This window comes from Leuciscus leuciscus (genome assembly GCF_965113295.1).
Source record: "Leuciscus leuciscus genome assembly, chromosome: 24".
Lineage (NCBI taxonomy): Eukaryota > Metazoa > Chordata > Actinopteri > Cypriniformes > Leuciscidae > Leuciscus > Leuciscus leuciscus.
Genome location: NC_138723.1, coordinates 10,471,096 through 10,484,180, shown reverse-complemented (window position 1 = coordinate 10,484,180; position 13,085 = coordinate 10,471,096). Strand labels below are relative to the sequence as shown.

At 38.8% G+C, this 13,085-nt stretch overlaps 1 protein-coding gene across 1 annotated transcript in view; it reads left to right on the top strand.

Moving 5' to 3' along the window:
* Positions 1-118: 118 nt before the first annotated feature.
* The window catches only part of mtrex (Mtr4 exosome RNA helicase), a 36,854-nt gene continuing 23,887 nt past the window's right edge, over positions 119-13,085 (top strand). The window contains exons 1-12 of the mRNA XM_082156889.1: positions 119-275; positions 611-748; positions 2,226-2,292; positions 2,372-2,434; positions 2,517-2,629; positions 5,365-5,539; positions 5,624-5,714; positions 5,839-5,963; positions 6,798-6,896; positions 7,244-7,361; positions 8,208-8,339; positions 10,468-10,547. Coding sequence (XP_082013015.1) covers positions 178-275; positions 611-748; positions 2,226-2,292; positions 2,372-2,434; positions 2,517-2,629; positions 5,365-5,539; positions 5,624-5,714; positions 5,839-5,963; positions 6,798-6,896; positions 7,244-7,361; positions 8,208-8,339; positions 10,468-10,547 — 1,299 coding nt within the window. The 5' untranslated portion in view covers positions 119-177. The remainder of the gene's footprint in view (positions 276-610; positions 749-2,225; positions 2,293-2,371; positions 2,435-2,516; positions 2,630-5,364; positions 5,540-5,623; positions 5,715-5,838; positions 5,964-6,797; positions 6,897-7,243; positions 7,362-8,207; positions 8,340-10,467; positions 10,548-13,085) is intronic.

The window sequence follows — 13,085 nt, the reverse complement described above, 5'->3', positions numbered from 1 at the left end:
ACGGAAAATTCCTTGATTAAATTACAATGTATTCTGGAATTTGTTATTGTGATTATTTTAGAGAGAAACATTTAGTTTGACTGTCTATTTTCGTTGCTCACTTCACAGGTTCGACGCGGCGCATGTCATTTCCGGCACGAGGTCTGTGTGGGATTTGTGTCTGTAGGGTTTGAAGTCATGGCGGACGCCTTTGGAGACGATTTGTTCAGCGTGTTTGATGAAGAACAGGCCGGTTCCAGCAAAAAAGCAACTCCAAAGTCCGTAGCTCAGTCAGGGTATGTACACGTTGGCGATATATGTTTATTTTGCAGAACTAATCAATATATATTGTAGTATTTGTCTGGTCTTACTGAACACATGTGACGAGTCATTGATAGAAACTTAAAATACCCCTACCTGACGATCTCCCTGTACACACAATACACTCCGTATGCTACACAATAGCAACCACCTAGATTATAGGCTAACGTTACTTGAAAATGCTTTAGCAGTAACGTTACCCTGGAGACCAGCAAGAATATCCTACCAGCCACTTCATCTTAGTTTAGTAATCTGTACTGATGCACTAGATGACTGTTGAGTGAATCCTTGTTGTCTTTACATCTAATAGGAAGACGCTCAATAAAGCCGATAAACCGCAGGGCGATTCAGCAGCGGTCCGCAAAAGAGATGAAGAAAATGACGCTCCAGACGAGGTGGTGCTTGGGAAAAGACAAAAGCTGGAAACAGTGTCAGCTGAGGAGATCAAGTAAGATTGGTGTACTTGATGTACTGTTTGTGTACTATGTCTGAAATACTTCCTAAGGGATTTTCATACTTGAACTTGAACTGGGTCATTGCAAAATGCAAACCCAGGGTTATCTTGCCTCACATTGCTCATTATTTACCCGAGTTTAACAATAAATCCTGGGTATTAAAAGGATAGTTCACCCAACAAAGAAAATTAGCCCACGATTTACTCACCCTCAAGTCGTCCTACGTGTATATGACATTAATCTTTAATGTTAATTTTAACGTTTACCAATACATTATTCAAATCAAAAGTTGTATTTGTCAACATTAGTTAGTGAACTAATATGAACAAACAATGAACATCTGGATTATTATTATTAACTAATGTTAACAAAAATGAACAAATACTGTAACAAATGGTATTGCTCATTGTAGTTCATGTTAGTTAAAGGTCTCATGGCTTGAAAATTTCCCTTTATGAGGTTTTTTAACATTAATATGAGTTCCCCTAGCCTGCCTATGGTCCCCCAGTGGCTAGAAATTGTGATAGGTGTAAACCAAGCCCTGGGTATCCTGCTTCGCCTTTGAGAAAATGAAAGCTCAGATGGGTGAATCTGGATTCTTCCCCTTAAGGTCGTCATAAGGTGAAAGGTCACCTCCCCTTTCTCTGCTTTGCCCGCAAAGAGAATTTGGCCGCCCATGAGAAAATGAGCCGCGCGAGCGTGATATTGGTTTTTTCCTCGAGAGACATCATGACTTGCAAACGAGCGAAGCATGGCAGTTGCTCAGTGTTTGGACGTACAAATGTACACAAAAGTATTTTTCTAGTTCCTTCATCCGAGCCTCTGAAGAACCAGTGGGTTATGTGAATTTCTGATGTGTAAATGTTCAAGTTCAGACAGATAATCTTTCTCTCAAAATCGTTCAATACTGTTTATGCATCAGTAAATCAAGCCAGTGACTAAAATATCAACTTCACATCGTTTCTCTTAGTACGATGAAAATAATCTTATTTAAACTGTGATTAAAATATATACAGAAAGCGATCAAAGAACAATCCCTTTCCAATCGCCCAAGCTGTCAATCACACAGCGCGGCGAGTTTATCTGGACACTTACCAAAACTCGTTATGAAATCAATGACGGTTACACTGCACAACGAAGCTCTTACTGTATTTACATCATGTTTGCATTGGTGAAATCATTAGTGAGAGTGCAGAAACTGCGTTGCAATGATAAGATCTTCATTCACGCGATCAACAGGCTGTCATCCGCTCAATGCTCATCACTGCAATCTTTTATGTGATACATTACCTAATGGTAACAAATGAGACCTTATTGCAACGTGTTATCATTAAATGAAATAGCAATTAATATTATTCATTTAAACTATTATTGGGCTGATTATTTGTTTTGCAACATTAGTTATACCTCTGAGTGAAATCCACTCTTGGTTGACCTCTAGTAATTCTGTCCATCTGTGTCATCCTTCAGTCTGTCAGAGCTCATGCCTAAAGTGAAAGCGGAGCAGGTGGAGACCGTGGAGGGCTGCACTCATGAGGTAAACACATAAACACACAGTAGAAATAAACATCTCTCTGTGAAATGATCATGTGGTGACCCCCATCTTCCTTTCTCAGGTGGTTCTTCCTGCCAGTGAGGAATACACTCCGCTGAAACCACGCGTTGGAAAAGCTGCCAAGGTGATTTGAACCTCATTGAACATCCCATGACAAGATCAATGCTTTGCCTTTGTTTGAACATGGTTTGCTTTCCCTCATGCAGGAGTACCCCTTCTTACTCGACCCTTTCCAGCGTGAGGCCATCCTGTGCATCGATAACAACCAGTCTGTGCTTGTGTCGGCCCACACGTCGGCAGGAAAGACAGTGTGTGCAGAGTGAGTGTCCGTTAAACTGAAATATATTCTGTGCGCACTTTTGCTTCAGATCAGTTCTTTAGATCAGTGGTTCTCAACTGGTTCGGCCATCGGACACACAGTTTCCCATTGTCATTAAGCCACAACCTAAATTTTTATGAATTTGAACCAAGCAAATTTATTTCTCAAAAATGGTTGACGCACACACAAGTAACGTCCCTCTTCACTTAACATACACATAAATTGTAAGAATATCACTAACACTGATGAACAAACAGTATTACAAGGTATATTAAATAATAATAATAATAATAATTCATTACATTTATATAGCGCTTTTCTCAGCACTCAAAGCGCTTTACATAGAAGGGGGATCTCCTCAACCACCACCAATGTGCAGCATCCACTTGGATGATGCGACGGCAGCCATATTGCGCCAGAACGCCCACCACACACCAGCTTACTGGTGGAGAGGAGACAGTGATGAAGCCAATCAGTATATATGGGGATGATTAGGAGGCCATGATGGACAGAGGCCACTGGGCAAATTTGGCCAGGATGCCGGGGTTACACCCCTACTCTTTCGAAAGACATCCTGGGATTTTTAATGACCACAGAGAGTCAGGGCCTCGGTTTAACGTCTCATCCGAAGGACGGTGCTCTTTAACAGTATAGTGTCCCCGTCACTATACTGGGGCATTAGGACCCACACAGACCACAGGGTGAGCACCCCCTGCTGGCCTCACTAACACCTCTTCCAGCAGCAACCTGGTTTTCTCAGGAGGTCTCCCATCCAGGTACTAACCAGGCCCAGCCCTGCTTAGCTTCAGTGGGCAACCAGTCTTGGGCTACAGGGTGACATGGCTGCTGGTTAACAAAGTTAGTCTGAATAACAAGTTGGGATGAACCATCACTGTCATAAAAAATATACAATTGGTAGTATTTTGGTAATATTCGTCGCTGCAGACGTGCAAGAGTGTTTACACTGGAAGTGTCTGTACAGCGTCACAGCAGTGACTCCAAGGCTACATATAAGCAAGCATTTCTTTACAAAGACAACAATATTTGTTTTTAGAAGTTGGTAAACTTGATAGTCTCGAAAGTTTGTTATCATGGGGTGTGTACATGTGGATATGTAAATGGTAAACAAGCAAGAAAGCAGCTCTGATCATGTTGTTTTAGTCACTTCGATATGTTTACAAGACAGTAAACTATAGATAACCCTATAGACGCATCCCACAAACTCAGGTTTGACTTTGGTAGTGCTAACTGTCTGTAGCCTATTACATGGTAAACTAAAAGAAAGTTTATATCATATTTTCTGACTCATTTACTGTAGTTTTTTTATAATACACCATACTTTCAGCCAAACTGAATAATTAAAAGCGAGGTAAATCTTGTATAAATATTTTTCTTTTCTTTTCTGACATTCTCCAGTTCTAGTTAAAACACACTAGACATGCTTATTCTGTGCATTTTGGGCACTTTTTTGTGAAATAATTTTTGTTTTGTCCATCAAAAGTGTGCTTTCACTTTAATTGAGCGTGAGCTGCGCAGCAAAAATAGACTCTGCGCCGAAACCCCCTCTTCACTGCTGCTCACGTGACGCTCCTGCTCCTGGTGTGAATGCACTCACTGGTTAACATGCACACCGGAAAAAATATGTGCCGTTTGCGGTGGGAAACGGCCGTTAAGAAAATGCATCTAATCCCACGCCTCTGTAATCCCAAAACATAATTTTAGAGATAGTAAAAGGAGGCTTGAGCCACAGATAAGACTAATGCAGTTATTAGAGGGAGAGAGAGTTATCAAGTATGTATGAATTACCTGAGTCACCGCGTCTCTCAACAGTGTGCGTCTCTACTAATAGTGAAACTGTAAGTTCATCTGCTCCAAGAACAGCGTTAGTGAGAAATGTGTTGTAACTTTTAAGTTGTTAAACTATTTTACTGACAAAATCATCAGAGCAGCGCTGACAACACATTACTGTGTTTGTGTGTGTGTTTGAAATAATTTGGCGAAGTGATATGTAACTGTAATGCGGTCGTGCGCTTCCCTGAAAATAATTGCACACCTCAGAATGTTCGTTAACCAATCAGATTTAAGCATTCAACAGCCAGTTGTATAACCGTTAATAAAACACTGATTCTGATGAATAGAATAAACATACCTGCATGCAAATCCTTCTCAGCTAACACATGTGCCAGTTACGTACTGTATTTGTACTTTTTGGTAATTGTCAATGTAACAACATTGCATCCTTAGGATTTTTACCACAAAAATGCATTGTGTGAACTGGGCCTGACAAGTTATGAAAATAACGTTAGAATAATGACTCTGACACTTAGCTTGACATCAGGACTGAATCAGGACAATGAGACGCAGGTCGGTAGAACAAAAAGCAGAAGTCTTGAGACGTGTTTTATAAGTTTAACTTCATGTTTTTAGAACGCCGTGTCACACACAAAAGACGTGAGATGCAAGCACTCAAACACGTCCGTCTAGCGCATTTACATAGAGAAACTATGGAAAAGTAGTGCAGTAGAATGGAAAAACCCATTCTGTCTGACAGAAAGAGTCAACAGCTTTCACATACATCTTTCCAAATAAAAGTCTTGCATCAGAAAACCATTGTTGTGAATTAAGAATTAAGTTGTTGTGTCTGACTACACACTGCTACCCACTCAAAACGGTCTTGTGATGCAGTGGTTGAGAAACACTGCTTTAGATCTCAGTGTGTGTCCTTCTGCACGCAGGTATGCCATTGCCCTGGCGCTCCGAGAAAAGCAGCGAGTCATCTTCACCAGTCCCATCAAAGCTTTGAGCAATCAGAAGTACAGAGAGATGTACGAAGAGTTCCAGGATGTGGGTCTGATGACCGGTGACGTCACTATTAACCCCACAGCTTCCTGTCTAGTCATGACCACCGAGGTGAGACAGCGGCCCGTTATCCGCCGAAACATCAACGACTGGTTCTTTATTGATTTATTGTTCTGTTGGGGTGTTTTCTTTCAGATTTTGAGGAGCATGCTCTACAGAGGGTCAGAGGTTATGAGGGAGGTGGCATGGGTCATCTTTGATGAGATCCATTACATGAGAGACTCGGGTAGGTTGTATATAATGTTTAATCAGCAGAAAATACAAAAGTTACCTGAAATATTGTGAAGTGCGTAAGTTTATTGCATGTTTGCTGTCATTGAGTTTGTCTTTCTGGGTCATGTGACCTGCAGAGCGTGGAGTTGTGTGGGAGGAAACCATCATCCTACTGCCGGACAATGTGCACCATGTCTTCCTGTCAGCCACCATACCCAACGCTCGACAGTTTGCAGAGTGGATTTGCCACCTCCATAAACAGGTGGGTCATTGTGTTCATTCTGATTTTTGTTTTCCTGACAGATCTGGTGCTTTTCCTCCAGTGAAAAGTCTAATATCCCATAGACTTGCATTGAACATTCTTAACTTTAGTTCCTATAATTAAATACTAAGATTGATAGAATGTTCAAAGTCTGCTTAAGTGTTCATGAATTTAAAATCCAAATGTCAACACACAAGCCTTTGATCTGCTTTAAATTGCTCTAAATTTCTGTCTCAATTAATAGCCTAGCAACCATCTAGAACACCTTAGCAACCTGCTGTCAATCACTCTTATGTTAAAACAATCAGTCTGAACATGTTAGCCACCACCCAGAATGCCTTTCAACGTTAACGCCTATCAGCCCTAGAAATCTCCTATCCAGTGTTATTGTGAACTAAAACATTTGAAAATTGTTTTTGGAAATTGAGATAAAATAAATATTAGATTTCATTTAAAATTCCATTTAAAACAATTGGAAACTGAAATAAGTTAAAGTGCTAAAATTACTAAGGCTAAAGCTGAAATAAAAATAAATTAAAGCTAAAATGCTCAACAAAATTATAACCTTATATTAAAATTAAAATGAAATCTGAAAATATAAAAAAGCTAATTCAAAATATTAATAAATACAATAAGTATATAAAAAATATTTATAAAACACTGAATGTTGTCCATCACTCAAAATGCCCCACTAACCCAGTACAGAGCAAGCGCAGAAGGTCTGGTCTACTATAATCAGCAATGTTTGCTAAAGCAAATGGATTCAGTTTAAAGGAAGTGGATCTGAGTTCTTAATGCCTCCAGGATGAGTGTGATTTCCTTGTTTACTTGCAGCCCTGTCACGTGGTGTACACAGACTACCGCCCCACTCCACTGCAGCACTACGTCTTTCCAGCAGGGGGCGATGGACTCCATCTTGTTGTGGACGAGAACGTAAGTAGCCAAATACTTTGATGACGGAATAAAAGCTTTATTGCAACTATTCAGAGATGAAGGTTAAACATACCTGTGTGATCTCGGGTGTGTGCGCCGCCCTCTGTTTTACAATGAAGGGAATTTGTGTACCATTATCTGACATGGGTGTAGACTGGAGCTTTCATTCAAGAATGACACATCCACATGTAATTAAGCACAGATCCTGAATGCTGAAATATCAGAGTGCGTGTGTGTTTTGTATAACTGCCAAGCCACAGCTACGCAACAAGCTGATCAAGTTTAAAAAAATGTTCCTACTATAACTGCAGTTACGTAATCATATTTTTTGGGGCATTTCTTGTCAGGGAGACTTCAGAGAAGACAATTTTAACACCGCTATGCAGGTCCTGAGGGATGTGGGGGACAGTGGAGGCAACACTGGGGGCAAATGGGACCCCAAAGGCAGAAGGGGTGGAACCAAAGGTTAGTATTTAAAAGCCAATACAAAATCAAAATGGCATGATCAATGTTATTGCAAGGACAGAAAAAGTTGCTCTATTCTGGTATCCGACACCCACTTTTAAGATCCAATCAATTTGATCCAACCCCACATTTTATTCCTTTTATTTGTTTAATGTGCCTTTTTGCATTGAAATAACATCAGATTATGGACGTACAATGTGTTGTGAAATGTTACATGTTGATTTTAAGGTACTATTGTGTAATATTGTACATTTAGGGGCCACAATTCAGTTACAAGTTCAGATTAACCTCAGATGGACTCCCATTGATTTACTGTGAATTGTTCATATTGAATTATCTGAAGCAACAATATGGCTCTGTTTACACCTAATAGTAACATTCATCTCAGGTGAGCTGGTTACAACTAGTCAGCTGAGATGGATAAAGCACAAAGTAGTCTTCAGACTCCCAAACGCACTTCATTTAAATTTGCCACAAATGTGACCTGAGCAGAATTCTTATCAAGCTTAACTTACTGCCTAGTGATAGGATGTACAGCTTGATACATTTTTTTTTTAAAACTTCCCATCACTGAATTTTGCTGTCAGGCATACCAACAATTCACAGACAACCAATAAATGGTTAATAAACACTGGATTACAAAATGAAAAATGCATGTTCAGTATCTCACATATACGCTTGTGTTTTAGCAATATCCACATGTGAGCAAATCGCCTTAGAATTGATATTAATATTAAGCATTAACAGGGCATTAGATGTTTGGAACATGCTGATTGTTGTATTATATCATTGCTGCTTTTTATTTTTTGGTTTGGTGTTTTGTTTATTTATGGTATTTTTGGTCAGGTCCATCTAACGTCTTCAAGATCGTGAAGATGATCATGGAAAGGAACTTCCAGCCGGTGATCATCTTCAGCTTCAGTAAGAAAGAATGTGAGGCCTATGCACTGCAAGTGGCTAAACTGGATTTCAACACAGGTATTAATGTTATAATAATTAATAATGCTTCTTGCTAAGACTATTACTGTTGCTTATGCACTTGCAAGGGCTAAACTAGGCCTTGGAAGAGCATAACATTTTTCTTTGGAGAAATATTTGCTAGTTTTCCATTCTAGAACTTAAGGTTAATCTCACTCTTATTGCTCAGATATTGGCGCGATGATTATTTATCTTTCCTATTAATTAGAAAGAGATTTAAAAACAAATCATGGCCAAATAAAGTGTCAGAAAAAGAAATGAGCTAAGTTTGTGTTGCTTTGGGGAATTTTTCCATTTCTAAAACAGTTCCAGGGAGTTCTTCATCAAGTATTCATCTATTTGAAGCAGAATGTGTTACAGAGCCAAATGCACGAACGTGGCCCTTCCTCTTCGGTCTATTGACGTGTCAAACCTTCTGTTCTCTTTTAAGGGAAATGGACAGCATGTGTGACTCTTAACATTCTCAAATTTTGCCACTTCCCATACCGCTTTGGTTTACACGGCTTAATTTAATTTATTTTAAAAGTGACTGATGTGGTGACACACAGAAGCGTTGCATTATTGCGGATTTTTAAACTTGTTTTGGTTGTGAATTGTGTGCACTTAAAACTTGAAGTCCTGTGCCTTTGATGGTATATGGGTGAGCACTTGGGACCGCACTAGCTGTCATCCACACAGCTGTTACTGTTTTGCGAGTCTTGCTTTAGGTGGGGAGACTGTTTTCATTGGCTCTATCTGAGCAGATGTCATCATAAGAGCTTTCCAGCTCAAGTGTGATTTTATTTTTATTGGGTTTCCAGAACATTTTCATCATTTCCCGCATGCAAAAGTAGATTGGTCTCTTGGTTTTCTGATCTTTTGAGGCATTGCTTCAGCAGTGACCGCTGCAGAGATATTGTGGTAATGCTGTGTCCTTATTACCATATTCAAATGCACTTGTTCCTCTCTATCAGTGGTTTTGTTCTGGTTGGTCTGTTCTTTTGTATATAAAATGGGGGGAAAAAACAGTAATGGTCATATGGTCATGCATATTAGAATAACTGAATAAACTCTGTAAAAAAAAAGTGAAGGTCGTTCAACTGTCCTGATATCATCATAAAGACAAAGTTTTATTAAAAGAACACAATTCTTGAAAAGAAAACCTTAAGTACTTTTGTCTGTTTTATTATTTATTCTTGGAAATAAAAAAATAAGCATCGAAGCAGCTGTTGAAATATTATAAATATTTTAAACATTTATTTGCCAAATCAAAGTCATGTGGTGCAACCAAAATGCAAAATCATAGGGAAAAAAAGAGGACCCCTGCAGGTAAATTGAGGTTGTTAAATTGAATTTGGTACAACCTGATTTTTTTTTTTTTTATTAATGAAATTTGAAAATTCAGAAAAATTATTATATTATGAATAAGATATTAAATATATTACTTTTTACTTAATACATTACACCATGACCATTAAAGACTGCTAAATTGAACTGTTTAAAGAGTGCAAGTTAATTTGAAATTATTATATTGTAAAATGTAATATTTGTTAATGTTGCTAAAAATAGTTTAATACATTTAATTGCATGACTTTGAAAGCTTTTATTGCTGTTGTTTTCAAAAATTTCAGTGTTTTATTTTAAAGACTTGCTTGTGATAACTTTGCCATTGTGTTGGAAATGCAGCAAAACCAGTTGAACTGCTGGTTTAAATTTAGTTTTTAATTTCTGCTGTAAATTTGAATGTGCTAAGCCTTGTGAGACCAGACTACACCACGTGCCACAGGCAGAAATAGAGATGTTCTAATCCATCATGACACATTGTTTCTAGCCTCTGTTGGGAGCAGGAAAACATGGCAACTCTCCCTTTCCTCAATACCCTTTTTGGATATTTTCATTGTCTACACTGACCCTACTATGTCTATATCTCTCTGGTTTGTAGTGATTTTTCATACGATCATGGAAAGTCCTTTGAGCAGCTGTGTAAAGCGCACACACACACCTAACATTGTAATGCTGGTTGTGTTTCGGAGGCCTTTGAGCTGACACATGCACACTGAACTACCAAAAGCCATTTGCACTTTCTAGCACTGGTCCTCTGAAATTCCCAGTTTGATTTCTAATTTCTAATTTCTCTATCCAATCACAGATGACGAGAAGAAACTGGTGGAGGAAGTGTTCAGCAACGCCACAGACTGCCTCTCTGATGAAGATAAAAAGCTGCCACAGGTAAATTCTTTGCATATACTCATCCGCGGCTCGTCTGTAAGGGCAGGTGTGGCACCAGAGCCCCACCAAAACATTCATGCAAACATAGACCTCTGTATACACTGAACTAATAATAAATTATGCATGTGCTCAGCATTCTACAACACAATATTTTGTATATTCTTGACTATTTATATTCAATATAGCAAGATATATTCAAATTTAGCGCATGGCTTCGGCAGGCATGTATCATGATGCTAAGCGGGCCAGCAGATGTAAATCTGTGGAGAAAAATGGAACTGCAGCGCACACTAATTGAGAGGCATTGGGGCAGATTTCTGGCAGTCACGCTTATTTTTACGTGACCTTACGTAAACCTTACTCCAGAACAAGACTATCAGTCCGCTTCAGCTGTGTGTCTGCATCAAGTCAGTTACTAGTTGGCACGTCTGTTCTTCCTATGTGGAGTAGCGTATCAAATTACTGAAAGTATAAACCCTTTAGTTTAAACTTGCTCATGTGAATAGCTTTTATATACCGTAGTTCTGTTGTGTCTGTTTTATGTTTGAGAATAGACATGGCTGTCTTTTCCTCACTGGAATTCCTCCATAACTTGTAATATTTTAAAACAACATTCGGAGGATACTTGGCAAGATGGCATTCTATGAGTTTGTCGTGTGTACTAAAGTGTTAATTTTGTCAGCTTTTTAAAAAATGTAGTCTTAGTCCTGTTTCAAAATGTACTTTTTAGTTTTTATCATATTTAGTCAACCTTAGTTGTCCTGTTTTTGTTTAGTCAAGTTTTTTTAGTCGGAGTATTTTAGTCTAGTTTTAGTCAATGAAAACTTAGTCCGATTTTCATCATGCTGCATGATGGTTAAATTAATCCTGATTATTTTGCTCAGAATTATGATCAATTATAATAAATAGAAATGTATTTTTGCGATTATTGCACTTTGACCTACAAGCACAAATCAAGAGATTGTCAACCCATACACATGGTTTATTTTACCTCATCTAGTTTCCTTATTTATATAGGCCTGCTGGTAAAACAGTAAAATTCCTAGAAATCCAATAATTCCAAATTACATTAATGTATTAAAACAACAGCAAAAAAGACTGTGTTGTCACAAAGAAGTTGCGTAAGTGCATTTATTCAGCAACCACAATCACAAATATATTCGAGAGATCCATGTTTGGATTTATTACGGTTCATCACTGAGAAGGTTTGATCGCAGATTTAGTCGCAGCAAAGCGGCTCGTGACTGAACACAGCAGAAAACGAAATAAGCAGAAAATCTCAAATGGAGATCACTAAACTCCAGCTTACTTGTTTGTCTGTCTGTCTTTGTTTGTATCTGCCGGCCCAGAAAAGTTAGTAAAAACATTGTTAAAATAGTCCAAGTGACTACAGTGGCTCAACCTTAAGTTTATCAAGTGAAGAGAATACTTTTTGTGTGCAAAAAACAAACAAAAATAACGACTTTATTCAACTATTAATTTTCTTCTGTGTGGGCCTCTGACCTGAGATCACTAGAGCGCCACGACGCATGCGCGAGAACTGAGATGATGACGCTCACGATCATTTGATGGGAAAGTGTGAAAGGGAAGCCATTCATTTTGCGGCATTGGTAAGGCACTTATGTTTTCTCGGTTTCTCACGATTCAGACATCCAGGAAATGCACACTTTAGAACCATCTTAAACACTACATCGAGACCCATCTGCGTCATCATCGCAGTTCTCGCGCATGCGTCGTGGCGCTCTCGTGAACTCGCGTCAGGCCCACACAGAAGAAAATGAAAAGTTGAATAATGTCGTTATTTTTTTCTTTTCTTTTTCGCACAATAAGTATTCTCGTCACTTGATAAACTTAAGGTTGAGCCACTGTAGTTACTTGGACTATTTTAACGATTTCTTTACTAGCTTTTCTGGGCCGGTAGATGACATTACCTAGCAGCCTATGAAGGAGTGAGACAGCTCTCAGATTCGTGACTCTCTGATCTAGTTTGTTTGCGGTTTTCCACCAACTGGCAACCCGGGGTGTGGAAATGCTACTGGGTAAATTGGCAGTGGGCGAGATCACAGACCAAAACAAAAACAGACGTTCCGACACGGAACACATTTCAAAGTAGAATAACTGGCTGTAGCATTGCTTTTCAGAGCAACAAGTATGTGAACTTAGCCTGTCGGCTTGTTAAAAACAGTCGAAATGTTTTGTCGTCTCTTAAGTTTTAATTTTTTTAACTACATTTTAGTCTCGTCTTAACGATATTGCAGGTTGATATAGTCACAGTTATCGTTTAAGGATGTTGGTGTCGTCTCGTATTAGTCATGGAGAATAATGGTCGTACATTTTTTTTTTGTGAGATTTCATTAACAAGATTAACACCAGTACTAAAGTCTATCAATTGTCATTAGAGCGCCACCCCAGGCTGAATAACATAAGGACAATATAATTCTGCCAAAACTGTCTGTGTTCAGCAAGAATATAAAGCTTACAAAATGTTTATCATAAACTAGCAGACCCAGAATCTGCCTACCGATATTTTACAGCCAG